General features: G+C 37.0%; 1 protein-coding gene across 2 annotated transcripts; it reads right to left on the bottom strand.

The window, feature by feature from the left end:
* Positions 1-1,674: 1,674 nt before the first annotated feature.
* Positions 1,675-19,583, bottom strand: LOC145693306 (uncharacterized). 2 transcript variants are annotated; one of them, XM_081769174.1, is made up of 7 exons: positions 19,248-19,575; positions 15,540-15,774; positions 13,769-13,993; positions 9,409-9,639; positions 6,629-6,870; positions 5,044-5,203; positions 1,675-3,170 (listed from the first exon to the last, which is right to left on the bottom strand). In XM_081769174.1, exons 1-7 carry the CDS (start codon positions 19,335-19,337, stop codon positions 2,941-2,943), a joined length of 1,413 nt encoding a protein of 470 aa, XP_081625300.1. In that variant the 5' UTR covers positions 19,338-19,575; the 3' UTR covers positions 1,675-2,940. The 2 variants fall into 2 exon arrangements, with proteins under 2 accessions (XP_081625300.1, XP_081625311.1); XM_081769185.1 differs by lacking the exon at positions 5,044-5,203 and having other exon boundaries at positions 2,964-3,170; positions 19,248-19,583.
* Between the last annotated feature and the right edge of the window lie 2,587 nt (positions 19,584-22,170).

Raw genomic sequence — 22,170 nt, 5'->3', positions numbered from 1 at the left:
ATGCAGCGCATGTACATAACCCATGCTTGAGCCGTGCATGTGCACATGTGCATTTGCGTGGATGAAGCACATTTAAATTACCGGTGCTTAAGCCGTTGTGAGCACATGGGTATTTGCACGGCTACTGCACGTGTATATGAGACGTCCATAATACCGTGCAAGTGTATACTTTTACTTTCATTCTTTTACTCTCATTCTCATCAACAGAAAGTAACCTCAATTTTTGGTAGGTGTCGTTTTTCCTCCAGCGGTGTTATAGAGACTTTTCGACGAATAACAGCTGAATGATTGTAAAAACCCCATAACGTCCACTGAGCTAGGATACAAGATCAACAGGTGGCAGCATTGCACTGATGTAACTACCCCAGTAGCACAGTTGATGGGCCGATGTCGATCAACATGGGAATTTTTGGTGGGATCGATGTCGCTGTCGATGACGATCGATGCAGAATGGCAAACATTTTTTCGACATTGGCCAATATCGGCAAATCTATGTCGATCGACATCGGCGTCGATGTTGATCTATGTGGGTCCCATGTGGATTCTTCCAGATCAATGTTGGCCCCACATTAATCCATGTAGCCCCATCTAGATCTGCCTTATATCAACATAATCGATCTTGGTCCCTGGTTGAACAATACCGGCCTATGTGGGATCAATGTCGGCCCATCTAGATCTGCCCCATACCCACATCGTCGTTCGAGCTCCCTAGTTGACCTATGTGGGATCTATGTTGAACCACCCAGATCTTCACTGAACCCATATCTTCGTTCTAGCTCCCATAGTTGATCGATGTGGATCTATGTGGGATCCATGTCGGCCCATCTAGACCTTCCCTATACCCACATCGTCGTTCTAGCTCCCTGGTTGACCGATGTGGAATCTATGTTGAACCACCCAGATCTCCTCCATACCCACATCGTCGTTCTAGCTCCCATGGTTAACCGATGTAGCTCTATATGTTCATTGTAAAAAGAACGGAGCTATTCAAATGTATTTGAATCGCCCAGTACTTTTCACAAGGAACATAGAATAGGCGACATTTCTGATCGTCCAGCTTCTATACACAATTGCGAAACGTACGAGCTCAGCCTATTTCTTTTCACACTAAATGATTAAATATGAAAAGTTTTATTCAAACCTGAGTGCGGATATGTTCTTTTGTATTGCATGTTGTAGATCTGGGTTGGACCCATATAGAGCTACATCGGTTAACCATGGAAGCTAAAATGACAATGTGGGTATGGGGAAGATCTGGGTGGGAGATCCCACCCACATCGGTAAACCAGATGTGACCATATAATTTTTACAGATTTAACACCAGATGGATATGTCACCATATCAGATTTGAATAGGGCCATGTACTGCATCTCTGGCGCACGCTACATGCTTGTCCACCATTTTGGATTCAAGTTATGTTTTTCTAATGAAAATAATAGAAAATGACATCGGATACATCTGACATTTTTTCAAAATGTCACTGGTGCAAGTAGTTTTGCCGCACTTCTATCTATGGCGGATCCAAGAGGGCGGTCGGACATTTAGCGTGTTTCAGAGATGCAGTATTTAGACTAAACAAAACAGTATATAATAAAAACATTTTCAGATTGAAGTATTCACATTTTTATTTTTTTTAAAAATAATTAAAATAAAAATTACACAAAACATATTCCCTAACTTTTTTTTTTTTTATCGTGAACTTCACTCATTGCATAGAGGTATATATTGTACAATTGTTTTGCTGTTTCCAACATAACGAATGGAAATAAATACTTTTAAACACGTAACTTATTATCATTAATATAGAAACAACATAAAAAATGAGTGAATCTTCTCTTGCATCAACTTAATAGTTACCAAACGTTGACACTGTCTTCACCATTTTGTTTCATTCCATATGAAGAGTTCGCAGGAAGGACTATGAAGGGCACGTTTTAAAATGCTCAGAAAATTCTTTCTCAGCACCAAAATGTATAATTAAGATGGTGAAAACACGTCGTAATTCGCTCACGTGTACATTCGCGAGTGGACTACGCCCTGTTTTCACCAACTATTTTGCATCTTTTGGTGTGGAGAAAATATTTTTTGAGCATATTCAAAATGTGACCTTCACTGTTCTTAACGCGTACTCTTCATATACATCATTGTTTCCTTCCACTGAAGAAGGAACCAGCTCTTGTTCCGCGACGTGTGGAAACTATTTAGTTTATTCAAAAAAGGGTTCACTGATAAGTGGCTATTTTCCTGACCCTTATGTCAATATATCATATGTATAATAAAATTAAACACGTAAAAATCATATACACTCTACGTCAACAAAAGCCACTGTAAATAAATTTATTTCAAACATTGAATTTTTCCGCTACACATCCCGACTAGGGAAACTAATATATAATTAAAGAAACTATGCAGATAATATTTATCTTTCTACTTAACCTGAAATAATTTAGAGAAAATTTAGGAAGTTCTTTTCTTCTGTAAATTATTAGTTTCCCATAAATTTTAACTTCTCAAAAGTTTTTTTTTTAATCCCACTGTAAAATATCCGTTAATTCGCACACTGGTCTGTAGTGTGGACTCATCCCTTACACTTACACAGACAGCACGGAAGTTCGGAAAGCTCATTATATTCAGTAAAATATGCATGCCACTATAAAGTTTTAATTTGGATAGGTTCTTTGCAGTAAAATACAACATAAAACTTATAAAAATGTATCACTAGGAAATATTTCTGCAAATTAGCGAACTGAAAGTTACTGTGATAAATTAAAAAAAAAAAAAAAACTATTAATAACGGTTACTTTCATGAAGTTTATAATTCTCTTGTACTTTAACATATTATTGTCTACTATTTTATTTACAATAAGACATTTCGTTCATATAAGTTTGTTTATATCGGACACGCTGCTGAGGGTTGACCACAACTAGCCGCGGGACCGATCACCCCACGGCTTTCTCTCCGGGGCGACTCTGCAAGGTGAATTCAAGTGGTCCTTGGACTCTTGCGGGTTCCCCGCGGAACGACTGTGCATCTTCCCCTAAGTCTTGAGCCTGTTCTCTTCTCCGATTACATCTATAGCCATCCCAATCTCGTGAACCACTTAAGACTTTCCCAATCCGTCGGACAATGTCGCTAGTTTGTATATCAGGAAATCGGAGTTGTACTGCTCCTGAAGAAGAAAAAATGGTAAAAACTCAATGCAATAATACTGTATCACCAGAAGGGACTACACATTTAAATAGCAAATGTCATCATTGAGAAATAACAGATTAATTTTGAAGTCACATAAATAAAATTCGAACGAAAATATAACTTTCTCCTAAAATAGAAAGAAACCTCTTATACATTGCACAAAAAACATCCATTGTACGCATGAGCGCATTATTACGTGCTCGAAAGGCTAATCTAACAGGACATTGTCGTTCGGTGTCAAACAGAGGAAGTAGGGAGTGGAAAACGATATGTGGATGGCTCAGAATATCCACTCGTTTCAAGTCAAAAATTGAAAATTCACTTGCACGGTGCGATTGACAGAAAATTACAACTTCTTTCAGAGGCATAAACAAGGAAAACAATGATACCAGAGTTACGAGGACGGGGTATGGGAGATATTACCGCAAGCTTTACTTTTACTAGGATAATGCGAGAATGGCACCTAAACAAAGGATTTCACTGGTAGTAATCCCCCTCCAAAATCCCTAAAAATATATACTAAAAAACGCCATACATCCGAAAGATGAAATTAGACTCTAGTATATATATATATATATATATATATATATATATATATATATATATATAACAAAATTCTTTAGGAACTCAGATCCTGCACAGGCGAATCAGCGACACCATCGCGAATAGGGCTTTTCCTCAGTCTCATCCGTGAACGGCAGAATGCTAGGACCTAAAATTATTAGGGGCCCCGAACTACATCGTGGCGTGAATCTAGTGCACATATCTTGAAGTGAGGTCACTTTACTACCTGTTTAAACCATTCCATATTCGTCGCACGACAAAAATCGAAGGATAAATGTGTTGTTTCGACTTCATTAGACTTTTATACGACGCATAGAAATTATATTTACAGTAAAATTTCTAACGGACATCTCAAAATAACGGACAGTTTTCAATTTCCTGGCAGAAATACATTGGGTGCAATGTGAAAATTACTTCTGAATAGCTGACATTCTCAATAACGGACGCGGATACTGAAAACTATTCCCCAGCGTCTATGTAGAACTTCCAACTAACGGACAGCCTGAAATAAAGCTTTGTTATTTTCTTGAATTTCAAGCAATAATAGGCAGGATCGTTAATGTACCGCGCATTGTTGGATGTGATAATCGAACGCAAATGTCTCCATTTATTTGTTTTCAACATGCATTTAGTTTAGTATCCATTTTCAGCAAAAGTTTATTTAATCTTTGTCTATTTGCCTTGCTGCAAGTTGTTAATTTCGAAGAGAGAAAGAGTATTCTGTCCGAAGATAATACTATAGAAAAAAAAAAAAAAAAAACTGTATTAGCTCATTATTAAACAGAAAGACATTTTGCCTACGTTATGTTGCTTATACGAGTAGTACGTTAAGTTTATACTGTAATTTTTTTTTAATAGCGGACATTTCCCAATAATAGGACAGTTATATTCCCTATTTGTGTCCGCTATACAAAAGTTTCACTGAACTAAATCAAACTTAGTAATTCTTCTGTCAGTCTCGTTCGATCCCTAATCGTAATCAAATGCACAGGAACAGGCTGATTTAAATCATTGTATAACCATGTCGTATGTCTATTATCGAGCGATAAAAATCGAATGGTGTATTCAGGCACTTATACCGTACTTTCTCAATAAAAAAATAAATAAATAAATAAATAAATAAAAACGCCTGGGCCCACGTAGACTAGGACTTTTCATTAAATACACATTCATAATGAGACTTTTCCAGCGATTTTACTCTTACACAAAGAAATCCTGGGATACTACTTTTAAAACTAGACCTGGATGACTTTTGCCCAATGAAATACAATTTGTACATGACGTACCTATAACTACATGGAACAGTTGTAATCCACAAAATTTTTCCTTCCCACGTAATCCGTCAATGCTAAATTTCATTGCGACGTCCCTCGAAAATACTGTCTTCAGAATGGACAATGTCAGTTTTTTGTAGTCCTCTCCACGCCCATTGGAAAGATAATGACACTTAAAAAAAAAAAAAAAAAAAAAAAAAAAAAAAAAAGTACATTACCATATGAAATACAACAGCAATATGAAATAAAATTTTATTTTGTCATCAAGCATTAAAAATTATGTAACATTCGTTCATGCAGTTCTCCATTCTGAACAATCTTCTATATTTTCTGCACAGGTCACTAAAATACACTAAGACTACTTTAAATGATTGCAGATGAAGTCGAGAATTGCTGAGATCGTATTGCCCGTTTGTCTTACAAGTTCGCTTCCTGCAAAACCGTGACATCATCATAGTCACTGATTCCACTTACCAAGGTGGAGATGGGTGCTAGAGAACTTCAAAGAAAGTATCCAGGACTTCCCGAATTCCCGAAAAGTGAAGGGACTTCTCAATTATTTGCAAAGCGAAGGCTTGGAGAATCCATGCACCTGTGGAAGTTGCCCTTCAACACTTAATTTTTATGAGAACCCGCGGATGGTTGGAAAGGTTGTAGAAGATGGTACCGGTATTGCCAAACAAGGCATAACTGTAGACATGTCTACGACACGAGGAAACCGTATACCATCCTACCTTATGATTTTGTTGTTGAAACACGAAGGTGCTATACAGTGAAAGCAAGATTTTCGAACTAGTATTGGATTGCATTATTATTGGTAGTAGTAGTAGTATTTAAGATCCAATATGGACACCTAAATTATAAGTCCTAAGAATTCACAGTCCAAACTGCTACCGCTAGAGAAATAGTTGATTCGATTTTATTTGATTTGAAAGTGTATTATTAAGAATACGTCACAATCAGCTTTGGATTAAAAAATAAATAAAATACATAAAAATAAAAAAAATACGTCATCTCCAATCCAGTTTGGCTGATGTACCGTACATGTACGCAGCAATGTTATAGGCTCATGACATATCTCATAAAAGAAGTCATACCTGTTCTATATAAAAATGCATGTTAAAAGAATGTGCATTGCGTGCGAAAGGACTCTTCAAAGGCACCGAAAAGCCGAAGTGTAAGTCATTGTCGGCTTACCATCACCTTGTAAAATTAATTTTGTATGCATTGCTGAATTTTGAAACATTCATTTTTGCAATAGAACACCAACGACTTCCTTTATGAGATATGAAGCTGCACTCTCTACGTTGATTGGACAGTGTTTGAATTTTAGGCTTCTGAAATTCCCACGCTTTCGACGGCCTGCATCTCCCAACCTATTGATCGGTATGCACATGTCACAAAGCATTTTCTTGTTTCCATGTCAGGTACCCACCCCTACATTGTTTGGTACGCATAATTTTAACAACCTGTACATCCGAAAAAGCATCTGGCCACGAGATCTATTTTTAAAGAATAAAAGTTTTCTTTTTCAAACAATACCTGAAGGATATTTACAAATACTTCGTGTCAATACGAACTTAAGAATACCACTCACCAATTTTGAAGCCATCTCTCTGTCTTTTAAATCTTCTTCTAAATTGTGAACCATAGACAAACTGCGTAAAGGGAGCTTGTCAGCTAGCAGGTTTGCATTTTCTATAGATTGCAAAGCTTCTTTACCACTACAGGGAACTTGGTGCAGCTCATGTATTTTGGCTTCCATTTTATCAACTTTACATTTGAGATGTTTCATATCTAGCTGGATTCTCTGCAGTAACTGGAATATTTTTTCAACGGCTGAAATATCAAAAGAAAGAAAAAAAAGTAAATTAATACAAGACCAAGGAGGCAATGGTACACATTGTTTGAAATATTTTTTATTCTACATTAAGATAGTGTGTGCCGCAACTACCATTAACAAAAGTCATCTAGGTTCTGACCGGCACATAGCTCATATTGACCCTGAAGTCGATACCCACAGCAACATACGGGATGAATTTTAAATCACATATTGATAAAAGCTTCATAATCAATGCATAAACAGTTTTATTTTTATTTTATTTTTTTTAAGTCTATTGCAAGAAAACTACTAATTGCTATTTGAGGGCTTTCCTAATCATTACACCACATTTGGGTCAATTTTATATGTCTGTAGAGCATTTCAAGTGTCTTAATGGAATAAAATAGCCTGCTCGTGTCAATATCTAGGCATTCTACCGTATACGGAAGTTCTGCTGAAAAAGGTTACTGCAAAAACTCCTGTTGCGAGAGAATGCAGTTACATTTGATATTTCAACTTTCAACTTAATGTAGTATAAGAATGATATGCTCCAATGTTTCTCTGCAGAGCCTCCGTATATGGAACAATGTCTAAATATCGATACTAGCAGAGTAACGGTTTCAAATGGAGTGCGAGGAATGCTTAACATTCAAAGAACGTTGATCGCGTCTCTGTGGTGTGACAATTAAGACACCTGAACGGAATTTGCCTAATTTGGGTTCCTTCGAATCTCAGCCAGAGCAACAATAAAAACTTGAGTGTGTGTTGGTAAGCAAGCGAAGAAACCAGGAGCGCCACGAGAGGGCGTATCAGTGTTGCCAGACCGATCAGTTGATAAAGCAGAAGACTCGAAGATAAAAAACAGGAGAAAGCAGTAGACAAATAAAGCGGCGGCATTTGAGTTCAAATCCAGGGAGAGAAAAATTTTGTCATTATTAAGGGGACAGTGGTCAAAACAAGCAGTCCAGAATTCATTATTACTTCCATTTCAAAATAAAACAATACATGCAAAACATAAATATGAATTGTAATTACTTCAAAATGTTTTCCAATGATAAGGTAATCTTTTGGAGATAGAAAGACCCTCATGCCCCCTTTAGATATATTAATAATGTTTGATACAAACGTGTGTGAAGTAAGACGTAGTGTAAGAACAAAGTGGGGTGGGAAAATGTCTTATCATACACCTAACTATAGTATAGCTATATGATACAGTCACACGTAAACGTAACATAAGACGGTGTTTCGCTGACGATCGTGGAGAGGTGATCTAAGCTACTTTTCCAACCAGGGGTAAAAGTGGTTCTGAAAAGGTAGGGTGACGCACCATCCCTTGTGCCTATCTTTGCCTATTATAATTTTTTTAGGAAATGGGGGGACGCTATAGATATTTTTTGGAATTGGAGTAACGACGTTCAAACACTTCCAACCCAAGTACCAATCTAAACAGCACGTACTCGTAAATCTTACAGTAAGAATTAAAGAACGCCTACCATCATGCATATAGAAGATGAGCAAAGCCCAATAACTATATGCTGTACAGAGCTTTGTGGATGCATACAGAAAAATTTCCTCCTTTCATATAAGGAAAAAAATGAAAATTCTATATTAATAATAATATATTTCTTTAACTTCTCGAAATAAGGAAAAAGCAGGAGATTGTTCACTTTTAATTTTCTTTCGCAGTAGATCAGTAGAACGTAGAAAAAGCAGGAGATCTCCTGCAAAATCAGTAACTCTGGCAACACTGGGGCGTATCGGTGTCGACTTGACAATTTTGTCTGCTACCTGCGCACAGGCAGTAAGAAAAAACAAATGACTAACAAGACGCTGTTTTGTACAAAAATATAAATTTTTCTGTTTCATAGTACAAACTTTATATCGTCAGCCCGTCGGTTTAGCATTCAAAAGGTTGGGAGTTTAATCGCTCCTAACATACGCTTGCCCACAAGCCTCCTCTAATATGGAACAGAATAGTTCCAAAGCAACCATTCCAACAGGATGCGCTGCAAAACAAAATGTGATAAAACTAGAATTACAGATTATATGTTCTGAATTTTAAAGCCAAGAAGTACTTCCATTACGAAAGGAACGCCGGATCTAGAAATACTTTCGGAGGAGATCTTAAACACTAAAGGTTTCACTGTAAAAAGTAAATCTTATTATGATATATATGTTTTAAAATGTAATTAGTACGAAATTTATATTAGTTACACAAAAATCTATTTTTGAGGAAGAGAAGGGTCCGGACTCCCCCCCCCCTTCCTTCGCACGGCTTGGAACATAACAATTTCAATTTCCAAGCATAAGTTTTACCATAATTTCGTTTTTCATTAACAAAAATTGGTGATAATCTCGGAGACTACTAGGTCAAGGCGGCCACACTAAGTGGTCGGAGAATATCGATGCATTGACTACGTGCTACCACACTCTCGAGCTAGCAGGGTTCAAAATGTCTCTAAAGAAGCAATATAGTCTTCATTTTGTTTGGTTATTTAATAATGACGACACACGTAAGTAAGCTTAGCAATACAGTTTAATCTTTGGATACTTACTACTGCCAATTCCTAAACGAGCTGATGTGAAGGTACTGTCTGTATCTGCACATGAAGTAGTGGCAACTGACGACGCTGACATTCTGCATGGAGTTTGGATTTGGGAGTGGGATGGTGAAGGTCCGTTTGGACTTTTACGATGTGATGCAGACGAGCAACCTCCGTTTGAATTGTGCACCATAGATGATACGTTTACCTCCGCAGTTCCTCCTATAGATACTCCAAGCGACTCTGAAAGCAAGTAATGAAATTATACAAACATCCAGTTTTTACTAGACTGTTAGGTATACAATAAGCAGGTGACAACTTATGGTTTTAAAAGCATGTTTAAAATGTTACAATGATTACATCCAGTATTCTATCTGTAGGGGGATGGCTGGAACTTCCTCCTCTCTGTTTCTCGAAATACCTCTCAACCTCCACTTTTTTGAGGTGGTGGTGGAAATAAAACCCACTTTTTTGAGCTATTGACGAATTTATCCCCCTCTCCGGAAATCGCAGAAATCGTACACTGATTACATTAACTCACAACGTTAAAAGATACTAACGCTGTTTATCTGCTTGTTTGATCTTGTCCTAAATAGACTCCATATCATAATTAAATGAATATTTAATGTGTACGTTATTTTTCATTTATTTATTTATTTATTGATGTATACTCATAATAGAACCAATTTAACGACACAGTTTGCATTACGAGCCCGGTTTTTCTGTAGTTAACCATCATGAGAAGATAGCATTTATCTGATAAAAGGCGAAAGTATTAACAACCTCGTTAAAAAAAAAAAAAAGAACAAAAACAACTAACAAGCCTTTTCATAGAAATAAATTACTTGAGACTAGATCTGAGTCTGAATGATTTGTTACGTAAGACTTGCTTGAATATAGCAAGTAGCCAATTTTGGACGCCAAATTGAAAAACTTGTTTATAAAAATAAACAAACTAGACATCTTATTTTTAGTTGTTAGGGCTTCTCACTCCAAGCTTGTTGTACACATTACAACAACTACTCTGCACATCTAACGAATAAATTGTTTTCAAGAGGTTCATAAAACATTGTAGGTTACTTCTATCTGTCTACTATTTCAGCCAGCCTTACTTTTGAATGTTTTTCAGACGAAGTAGCAATAAACTTTCTCCAAAATAGTATATAGTTTCACATTTAAGTAACGTCTGCACTGGCATAGTAATACGAAAGAACAGTGTTTCTTTCAGGCCTGTCTTTTTTTTTTTGCCCCCCCCCCCCCCGGACGAAATGGTTAAAACGTACTGGAATAGAACCAGCAGAGGGAAATATATGGTTTCAGTCCCTCCGAATACTAAGAGTAACCCCCGGAACATTTTTTTCTGAAACAAACACTGCGAAAGAAGGTCAACTCTCTGGCAATAAAGAATCGCCCACGAAATCTTGATAATTTTAACTTTCACACATTTAAAAAAATATATATTTAAAACGCGATTCAATATATAGTCCTATGAAACAAATCAGCTACGAGCTAAACTTTTAATTTGCGTTGAAATTACTATCAAGAGAGATATATATATGAGGAGACAAGCAGTGTTCTTGAACGAAATTATGAATATAAAATATATTTAGCATGAACATAGGCGCCGACTTTGGGGGGGCAGGGCAATTTTGGCCCCCCCAATATTTAAAGGTGGGGTCCTCGCCCCCCCAATATAATCCAGTTGAGGAAGAATTACCAAAGAGGAGCAAGAATTTCTGTCGTAAATTACGTCGTGCCTTTAATTCAATATTAGGAACAGCCTTCTTATTCGATAGAAAGCACCATTTTCAAATCGGCGTTTAACCTTTTTAGGATTTCCACTTTTTGAGGTAAATTTTAGACTTTCACTCAAACAGCTACTGCTTCCTTACTATTTATCGTAGGATCGTGGTTCATAGCTCGTTTTTCTCAAGATAGATTATACTTTCCAACGGTACCACTCTCTTGTCCGTATTATACACCAGAAATAAGAAAATTGAAAGAAAAACATTAGATTTTTCGAAAAAAAATCGAAATGTGCCCCTCTGGCCCGGGCCTGGGTTCACATAGGGATCTGAATCTTTAAAAAAATCTTGTTATATACATAATACGTGCGCAAAATTTCGTTCTTGTATCTTGAAAACTGAGGTCGGGAGAAATTTTTGAAAGTCTGAAGGTAGCCCATCTTTTCATATATGTATATAAGTAGGGGAAGTTCGGGTATTATGGAATAGTCGGATAATATGGAATACCTCATTAGCTCGCCTGTGAAGTGTTGCTTCCAAGCGCAGAGGAAAGAAACTACTACCTCACGTCCCCATGATGCTCTACAGTCAGTCTCCATGTGATTGTGACATTCGTTGTGTTGGTAGACGTGAAAATCTGATTTCTTATTCAGGAATACTTTTACAGGTAAATGGTTTACAACCTGTATTTTCCTATTGAAATGTAATAGAACAACAATTCTTTATTTACTATGACGTTGGATATACAGAGTGGTAGTTTGATAAGCGCCATTATCCTATACGCCTTCGAATGCGTTTAACAGCTCTTTCGTTTCCAAGCTGGCGTGGAGGGCAATATGGAATACCCGCAAGAAAAGCATGGTATTCCGTATTCCGTATGGTATTCTGATTACAAAAATATCTATCGGTATTGGTCAATTAAACATACATTTATGTTGACAACAATGCTAAGTGTATTTTTTTATTACAGCAAATTGTCTGATGATACAAGGGATGAGCTTGGGTCCAGCGTTCATCATGTTTAATGTGAGCACACAATGACTGTGCCGATCCTGAAGCAGAGTATTATATTTATGACTTTTGCAAGTAATCACAATCAGTTACGGCTTGGCATTCAGAATTTTCATATATTGTCACTATATTCATTGTATGTTCAACAGAAAACTTTTTTTCTTTTCTATATATCATTTGTATTCCATATTACCCGTCTATTTCATATTACCCGTCTATTTCATATTACCCTCCAAAGTGGTTTCTTTACAAATTATAAATTTTACCTACCCCTGTAACGAAACTTCTTTATCAAGATATACATAAATAAAGCCAAATATGTAAGGCGTATACTTGTTTTCCTTTTTGTTTCAATGTGCAATTATTAACTGAGTTACAAGCGAAACAAAAATGGTATTCCATAATACCCGAACTTCCTCTATATATACCTAGGTATAAAATATTTTTAAAAAATGTACTACATCATTCCTATTTAGCCTAGAGTCATGGTTCAAACGCCATTTTCTTCAGTATAATAAGCCCTTTCCAACGGTATCACTCACATGTCCGTATCATACACCTAAACCAGATAATTAGGGAAAAACTCGGAAGTATTTTTGCAAATCCAACCAAAAGATTTTGCCCCTCTGGCCTAGGCCTGGGTTGACGTAGGTATCTGATTTTTTTCTAAAAATACATTGCTATGTACATAATACGTGTGCAAAATTCCAAACTTGTATCTTAAATACAAAGGGCAGAAAAATTGTTGAAAGTGTGAATTTAGGCTCTCTCTCTTTATACACACACATACGTATGTACTTATTATAAAAATATACTGTGTCATTACTATTTAGGCTAGAGTCATGGCTTAAACGTTATTTTCTTTAGTATAACAAGCCCTGTCCAACGGTGCCACACACATGTACGTATCGTATTCCTGAACCGGAAAAATCGGGAAAACTCATTAAAAAAAATCAGCCCCTCGGAACATTTACGGCCCTCGTGCCCGGACTCGGCTTCACGTAGAGATCTCAGAAAAATTTGAGAAACATCCAAAGGTACATACAATTCCAATCTGATATAGTGAAAACTACAGGCGTGAATTTTTTTTGAAATTTGCCTTAAGAAAAAGTAAAAAGTCACGCCCTTCCTCACCCACTTGGCGCAGCCAAGTTGACCATCTGGTTCCAAAACGCATCTGGGGTGTTCTTTGGTCCATCCTTGACTTGACTAATAAAAAAATGACTTAAGTACCTGTTATACAACCTAAATAAGAGGTTAAAGACCATAGTACGCCATGGTAACAAAACTTACCAAAAATCCTAAAAGAGTTAATAGAGCACTGAAGCTTCAATCAACACTATGGTAACACTGATATGAGAAGTGATCAATGTGGTGCAGTGAAGTTCCCAGAATTTGAATTTGAATTTGTTTTAATGCGTTTACACAAGTTTGACTTAGGTCATGAATTTAGCAGCGGAGCAGATGCAGCAGACCGAGATCTGGAGGGAAGGGGGCCTTTATCCAGCAGTTGATAGAAAACGACTGAATATGATTATATATTTATTCATTGTTTTGGCCCCCCCAATATTTTCTTCAAGTCGGCGCCTATGAGCATGAATATAAAATATAATTACCTTTCCGAATAGGTGCTGGGGGACTTGGAACACTACATTCGTTAAAAGTTTCATATGGTCTTTTCTTAGTTCCTGGATATGAGTCATCACTGTCCTCTTCAGACAAATATCTTTGTGGCTTTCTGCGACATCTTCTTGAATAAATTTCTTCGTCAGAAGAATCACTACTAACGTTTGAAGTCAGTAAAGCTTTGTCAGCCTTTGCTGCAGCTTTTTGAAATGAATCTGAAATGTTAAAAAATACATATATTCTACAGTTACTGATAAGGGAAAGTAGCTGCGAAATTATTCTTGGCATGAAAACCATACACGATAAGAAAGCAACATGGTTATGGATCTACCCTCAGTTGTGATTTCTTTGCTAACTGTAAAACATTAAATATTAGAATATCCCAAATAAAACAAATCTGTTTACGAACTAAATACTCTTGTTTATGTAAAGTTATTCACGACTGAAATTCGAGAGTAAGAAAGCCTGTAACCAGTGGCGGCGTTTGGACGTTAAAAGTGGGGGGGGGGCAAGACATGATCTGAATATTTGTATATCAATGTTAATATACAAATTTCCCTGGTTGAAACTATATACATTAATAGGCCATTTCAGAAAAGTGGGGGGGCAACTGCCCCCCTTTGCCCCCCCTAATCGCCGCCCATGCCTGTAACAGAACTAAGAATAGAAGGCCTAAGAATACTAGCATTTTTATTTTATTTATTTATTTTTTAACTTTATTTAACGTACCTTTGACATTTCCTGCTCACGATAAGATAGTGCAAGGCTGGATTTGGAGAGAGTTATCCAGGCCTTGTCTTTAAGGTACTATATTCAGCATTTGCCTGATTTGACTGAGTATAAGATCCCGGAAAAAACTCTAGCATAGTTAACACAAACACAAACACAAACACACACACACACACACACAAAGAAAAAATCCTTCTTATTTCTCTGACTGGAGTTGCTACTTTTCCCTGACTTCTTTATTTTCTTCCATATACTATTTACTTTATTTAACGTTATTTCAAAAGCACTTTGGGAATCCTATAAGAAACGTCATGGATTCTAAAAGCTAATTTAGTATATAAGGTCCTAACATAAAAAGTTCATTTTAGGTCATACAAATATATATCAACTCATACCAACTTGTAATGTAGAGGACACCATTTTTTCTTTTTTCTTCAATAAGACTGTATTCCAGCAATGTATTAAAATAGAAGACATTTTTTAAGCATATTTGTCACGAAACAACTGGTGACAGGAAGCTATGAATTTGAACAAGCTTACTTTATGAGTTTTATTTACCAACTAAGCTTCTCGAACTGTAGTCACAAGTATACAAATTACAATGGAATTAAACCTTTAAACTTTTCCTTGTTTTGACGAAAATATCCTCACAAATTTCGACCTGTAACGCTGGAGCGTCGAACAGGTGAGTTCACCGTTAGTAACCGTTATAAACGAATAAAACAGGAACAAACGTAATCCGAAACAACCTCTTGCAATTTCCCTGGCATTTATGTTTATTTCTTGTTTTCCTGATTTTCCAGAATGCGGACATGGTGTCTAGTCAGGATGGCCAGCCACCGGGCTGAAATCTGCGACCTACCAAATACTAAGATAACGCGCTACCAACTGAATCACGGCTGCTCCGTATGATAGATCTTGCTATTCAATGCAGAAAATAGTGAAATAATATTACATTTTGACTCAAAATTGAGGTATAAATACTCAAAAACACAACGAGACAGATAAAAAGAAAATACAAATAGTACTCACTGGATTGTCCATAGATTTTTATGTTCACAACTGTCCAATCAGCAGATGGCTCCTTACAGTCCCTGATAAAATTTTGAATACGCGTAACGGATGATGTCTTAGGCCAAAGGCATTCATTTTCGTTTTTAAGCCATTTACTAGGTATAACTTCTAATGCTCCGTCCTCGTCAGTGAAAGCTGCTACGCAAAACTTTTTTCTTCCTGAGCTCATGTTGATTCTGTCCACAGATATGCTCTTAAAAAAAAAAAAAAAAAAACCTGAATGAGAAAACACTGCAGCGTATTTCTCTTCCAAACACACAATACATTTTGATGTCACAGAGGTAAGGGAAGCACGGGATATCTTATTCGACAGTTTGCCACACATAAACAAATACCAACTGCGAACTGCATGGGAAGGAATAATAGTCACCTTCTATCGGAACATCCAAATATATCAACCAAATGGATGGGTGATCATTCGAACTATTTGTCTCAATAATATTAGTAACTTTGCCTATTTTCCCTGTAGTGACTTGAACAAAACTGTCCTTATCAACAGAGATACCAATCATGAATCCACTGTAACTCACTGCTCTATATTCTTCACCCACAACCGCTAAACATATGGTCCTCCGCTATACGGTTTTTAAAAAGCTAATTTGCGGTATTCCTGGAAGTGAACTCACGAATAGATCAGGGTTGGCAAAAACCATGGTTTTTATTGAAAAAAACTGTTTTTTTGTTTAAACCAGTTTTTTTTATATTTAAACCAGGTTTTTTGGTTTAAATAATTTGCTCCATATATTCATATCATATATGGACAGAAATAAGTTTGTTTCGCCTTGATGTTATTATGCAACAACCGGGTTATACTGGAAGGGGTCACATAAGCTTAAAGCGGAATAAAAACCGCTTCTCGAGTTACATCCGAGAGAAATTGTCCTCCATTTGAACTCGGAACCAGGACTAATTGGCCACAAATGCAATACGTCTGCCGACGCACTCACGAAGGAATCCTGATAAAAATACGTTGTACTGATCTTTACATGCTTCTTAATATAACTGTCAAGAGTCATTTCAGAAGAACAAAAAGATAAACAGTTGCACAAGTGAAACCATTATACAGAATTACATATGGACAATTTCAAAGTAGTACGGAGTACAGTAATTTAGTTCAAGTTAGTTAACAACGACTTTTATTGGTCGAAATTAAAGAAATACAACGACTTAATTTGCATATCAGTAAGAAAAGTGATTAAAGATACGAATTATTTGAGTCCACTTTGGCTCAGACTCATTTATACATAAATAGATATCAAAGATACTTCTCATTTCACTAAATGCCTCTCGTGAGGTCTGTATGACCCCCCTCCCACACACACACACAAAGTACGGCATTTCGATGTATTTTATCAATAGTAAACATTGAAACGAAACAATATTTAGAATTTTTCTTTGATTGCAATTACATAACAATAACAACAACTACAAAAAAAATCACAAAACAAACATACATAAACTTACTTTAAAAAAGTTGCTTTTGTAGTATAATCTTTTTGAGTAATGAATGGGGAATTTAGGTCTGAATATAATACGAATAATATACGGGAGTGAAACGTAATAACCCACAAATGTGTGTTTATCAAGATTTTACAAACACTTACACTTTTACGAACATTTTTCGTTTTTTGGTTTAAACCAGTTGGTTTTTTTGAAAAAGAAAAAAAACAGCTAGTTTAAACCTTGGTTTAAACCAGCCAACCCTGGAATAGACACAATCATATTATCTTCGTAGCTTTTGCTTAAACATCCGCAGCGTTGTGGACGGAAAATGCACATAGATGAAACAGTAAAAAAAAAAAAAAAAAAAAAAAAAAAAAAAAAGTCACGTTTGTTTTTCTTCTCTACTGTTTCATCTATGTGCATTTTCCAATCATAACGTCGAGGATGCTTATTATTTAAGATAATCTGATTGTCTATTCGTGAGTACATTTCCTATTTTCCTTATTTTGGACCATTTTTGTCATTAGGCTCCGTTTTTATCCATGTGATATATCCACTCTACTCCTTATCTTCCCTTCTTAGGCAATGAAGTAAATTTTAATTCAACGACATCGAACGTCTAAAATTGTTATGACCAGACTTGCCCCGCTTTTTATTCGCATAAAAAATATAGCATCTCTAGTATCTAACCCTTATACACTATATTAACTGTGTTTTGACCTTAACAATGTATTTATACGGCCTACTGTTTCTCTCATACAATATCTGGAATATGTTTGCTACCTGTACATGATGTATAAAAGGTTTGCGGTAACCAGTGAAGCACCGTAGCTCAATGGTAGAGCGTGGGTAGCATTCAGGAGGTTCTGGGCTTGATCCCAGGGGTTGTTCCCCGTAGATAAGTGGTAACACTTGCTACCTTATAATCCATGATTCCGGGTTAGATTCCTGTGGGGATAAAGGTAATTTGTATCCCACGTAAAACTGTAGGTCCCGTCCTTGGAAGCTCAACAACTCGTTCAAAACGTTAACTTGAATCCACTCACACTCAATTACCATGGTCCACTATTCAAACAGTTTTCTCACTTATTTGCCAAGATCAAATTCAATGACTTTTCCAAGTTTTACACGTCACTACCCAGAACTTCACTGTACTGTTTCCTTAACTTGTTTCATGGTTGGCACATCATCCTGTAAGTTATTTCAGAAGAGATCTAACCAACCTAGCTAGTTTTTAGGCAAATCTAGTTTCTGAGTGACAATCATAGGCTAAGTAACCTACGTGTGAATCTGTATTTTCATGGCCAATTCTAGTTTTCAAATGGCGGTTACAGGCAAACCAACGTAGTGGCAGACATAAACTAACCTAATATGACCTAATCGGCAAGACCTTATTTTGATTATTTATTTACTCATGGGAAGGACAAAAAGGGATCGATCCTTCAGGTAAAACTAGGATTTGGACAGGAAGTGGCCCTGGCCTTTCAAGAGAACGTACTTCGCATTGTGGGAGGGAGGAAAGCCTCAGGCAGGCCTGCGCAGGATTCCAACTCACGTTCGAACTACCCAAGTGCTGCGTGACAGGCGGATGCTCTTCCCCTAGACCAACAGCTGGGTTCAAGATCTTACGTTGCGCAGAACAGCGAAAGTATGCGCTCACCTAAAGTTTATTAAGTACAAGGAGCAAAATAGTAAATTAACTTACTTAAAATTGAGTTACAAGTTATATTTATCAACACTGTGTCCCTTGTACTTAACAGAAATCAGTTGTGATGCGTGTGCATCTACCACTGTTTTATACAAAGTAAAATCTTGCTGATCTTAACCTAACCTGAAACTATGCGAAAATGTGCCAATTCGGTAGTGAATAACTCGATAGTACCTGCATTTGTCATAATCTCTCAATTTAAAGTACTTTTTAACGCATTTTTAAGTAGTAAATAAACTTGTTCCAATATTTGGCCGTCTCGGCCTGAGCCTCCTATGCCTGAAGACTATAAATCAAAATTATTCACGACTAAGTATAGTGATATCTACACATGTTTGCACCTGTAACAACAAAACCAGTACCAGATTTGTTGCATCGAGCGCGGACTATAAACTAACCAAAATTTATTTGGAACAGTTTATGTGGATCTCTTAATCTATAGTCGACATCGTTCATGCAAATCAAAGATAAAATATGCATTCTATTAATGGAAGAAAAATAATTTTAATACTCACCTTCAATAATAAATACGAATTGATGGTAAAACCACAACAAACAACAGTCATTCCTGCTTTTCCCTCGCTTCGCACCGCTTGTGGCGCCATACGGTGTTATGGTTTTAAAACTGTGAACAGTTGACAAACAATCTGCGTACTCCGATCGACATCGATTCGACATAGATCGAGGCCGAATCGAAAAATTACTTTTTCAAATAATTGCCACAGAACCATCAAAATGTTAATTTCATGTGTTTCAAATTTATTCATTGTAAAAAGGAAATGTTTCCATGCTTTTTTCTTTTTGGTGGGCAAGCCTATTTATATCCCACGTGGGACCTATATCGGTAAATCAACATCGGCAAGCCCACGAAATTCCCACGTGGGACCCATATCAGTAAATCAACCTCGGCAAGCCCACCAAGTTCCCATGTGGGACCCATATGGGAACTTGGTGGGTTATTGTGGGCCAGTTTAGATCCACGACGCCGACATTGGCCGATGTCGCACAAATATGGGTCCCACGTCGGCGTGCTACTGGGGTACAGTCAGACAGTTCGTAGGTTTACAAAATTATTTTCGTGACCTATTACAGCAGAATATGTTGCGTTATTTGTTACTTGGCAAACATGTCAAAGATACGCTAAAGCTTTGCTCGTTGCAAATAATAAACTCCAAAACTAAAATTCTCACTGACAATTATTAGTTACTTGTTATATACTTTGAAGGTGATGTCTTAGCACTTAGAGATGGTGTTACTGCGTAAGACACCAAATATATAAACTCTTTTTTTTTCGTTGCATCTCGAATTTGCTTTTACATCACCTCTGTACTACGAGGAAATCACCTGTGGACTACATGTAAGTCATCTGGGTATTGCGTGTAAATCACCTATGTGCTACGTGTAAATCACCTGGGTACTGCGTGTAAATCACCTGTGTGTTGCGTGTAAATCATCTCTGTCCTACATGTAAATCACCTGGGTACTGCGTGTAAATCGCCTGTGTGTTACGTGTAAATCATCTCTGTCCTACATGTAAATCACCTGGTTACTGCGTGTAAATCACCGCTGTCCTACATGTAAATCACTTGTGTGCTACGTGTAAATCACCGCTGTCCTACATGTAAATCACCTGTGAACTACATGTAAAACGAATACGTGCTACTTGTAAATCACCTGCGCGGTAGGTGTAAATCACTTGTGCAGGACGTGTACGTGTGCATTGCACATGTTCTGTGCACGTGAAGATGTTGAATAGGACCCGGCATGTATATGTGCATCACATGTACAGGCGTGCATTTATACAGATGATGCACATGTTGCATCCGTGCAATTGTACATGTACTATACGGATACTGTACATGCATTGTGCTGTCTGGGTATTGCATCCGCCATACTCCCCGGACATTCCACCGTCCGATTATCACCTGTTCCATTCCTTGGATAGTCAGCTTAGAGGACGCCAGTTCATATCCCTAGTAGGGAGGTGCAAAATGCACTTGATACCTTCTTCGCTTCACGGCTCACCAAGTTCTACCGCTATAGAATCCATGGCCTTCCAGAACGTTGGCTGAAGGTCGTCGATGCTGATGGAGACTATTTTTGATCTTCCAGATACGTGTTAGGTGACATATCGATGTTCGAAGGTGGTGGGTGGAAAAGCAACAGAACTTTCTTGGTCCCTTTATAAGTTTCGATTGCTGTGTTCGGGCATTATCTTTCGTTAATATGTAGGCGGGACGACTGCACCTATGAAAAGACGCATGTGGAGAAGAAAAGAAATGCACCAGTGTCACAATAACGTTAACTGATGAGTGTACCGCGTTCGAAAGTTTGGAGGTCGGTATGCTTATTTAAAATTATACTCCGCGCAAGAGCAATTGGACCACCAAAACGATCACATTCGACAATGTTCCTGGGATCAGTGAGTGTTCCCACTTCTCATCAGGTGAATGTAGGTCCAGAATTGCAACTCAGATTGAATCTTCTCTCTTCTGAGAAGAGAACTAGACTCCACTCCTCTTTGGTCCAGTCCTGATCTTTGCACTACCACAAACGATGCCGTCGATTGCGGATGGCAACAAAAGACGGGAAAGATAACCCTCTATCGTCGTTGGGAAAAGATACAATTCTCATACAATCGACGTGTCACTTTAAAGCCTGGAATTGGGCGCCTTGTTGTCCTGTTAAATGTGTTTACAATTACACCCATTGTTTGACGTCAGTCGCTTCTTCCCTGTTGCACGACGCAAAGTGGTATATTTTCCCGAATTCCTGGCCAAAACACTAAAATCAAAATCGTTAATTTAATTTTCAATGTTATTATCAATTGAAGAGTAAGGATGTGGCTTTCAACTCTTGTTTATCTTATATCTTTTTTTAGGAATATACGGAGCCAGAACAATAATCTAAACATCCACTTCAGTCAGCTTGAGATAATTTTGTGAACGGTAATTCTGAAATTCTATTTTCCTAAAGTTATAATATTTTAAAGACTAGTGTTAGAAAAGAAAACCACAACATAGATTCAATTCCCGGAGGTTTGTAGAATATTTCAGTATGATATTTATTGAGAATTACTTTTAACATTTAAATAAAGAAAATAATTTACCCATACATGTGTATTATTCAATGATGCATCTTGTTATTAAGTTTCACATAGCTTTAAAGTTACCGATCTTGCACGATCGAGTAGCACTGTGGCTCAAGTTTTATTGAATGGATATTGTTATTTATGGCTGCATTGAAAACTGCTGGTTTTAGCTGCCATTTTACACGAAATTGTATATATTATCAGAAACTGCTCAATTAGGTTTACACCAATGTTCGCTAATTGGAATAAATTGTACGAAAAATATTTTTTCTTTTATTTACTTTCAGGATCATGAAGCAGACATATAACTCTAACAAAGAATTATTAGATATTATGCAAGAAAAGAC

The sequence above is a fragment of the Thermobia domestica genome, chromosome 1 (assembly GCF_964235325.1).
Source record: "Thermobia domestica chromosome 1, izTheDome1.hap1.1, whole genome shotgun sequence".
Lineage (NCBI taxonomy): Eukaryota > Metazoa > Arthropoda > Insecta > Zygentoma > Lepismatidae > Thermobia > Thermobia domestica.
The sequence above is the reverse complement of the archived record's forward strand: the minus strand, read 5'-3'. Positions and strand labels throughout refer to the sequence as shown.

Excerpts from the sequence above, each read along its gene's own strand:
- LOC145693306 (XM_081769174.1), bottom strand. The coding sequence starts at position 19,337 with ATGGCGCCACAAGCGGTGCGAAGCGAGGGAAAAGCAGGAATGACTGTT. Across the intron at positions 15,775-19,247 it reads ATTCGTATTTATTATTGAAG|AGCATATCTGTGGACAGAAT; the intron begins GTGAGTATTAAA and ends TTTTTTTTTAAG. Across the intron at positions 6,871-9,408 it reads TCGTTTAGGAATTGGCAGTA|CCGTTGAAAAAATATTCCAG; the intron begins GTAAGTATCCAA and ends TTGATATTTCAG.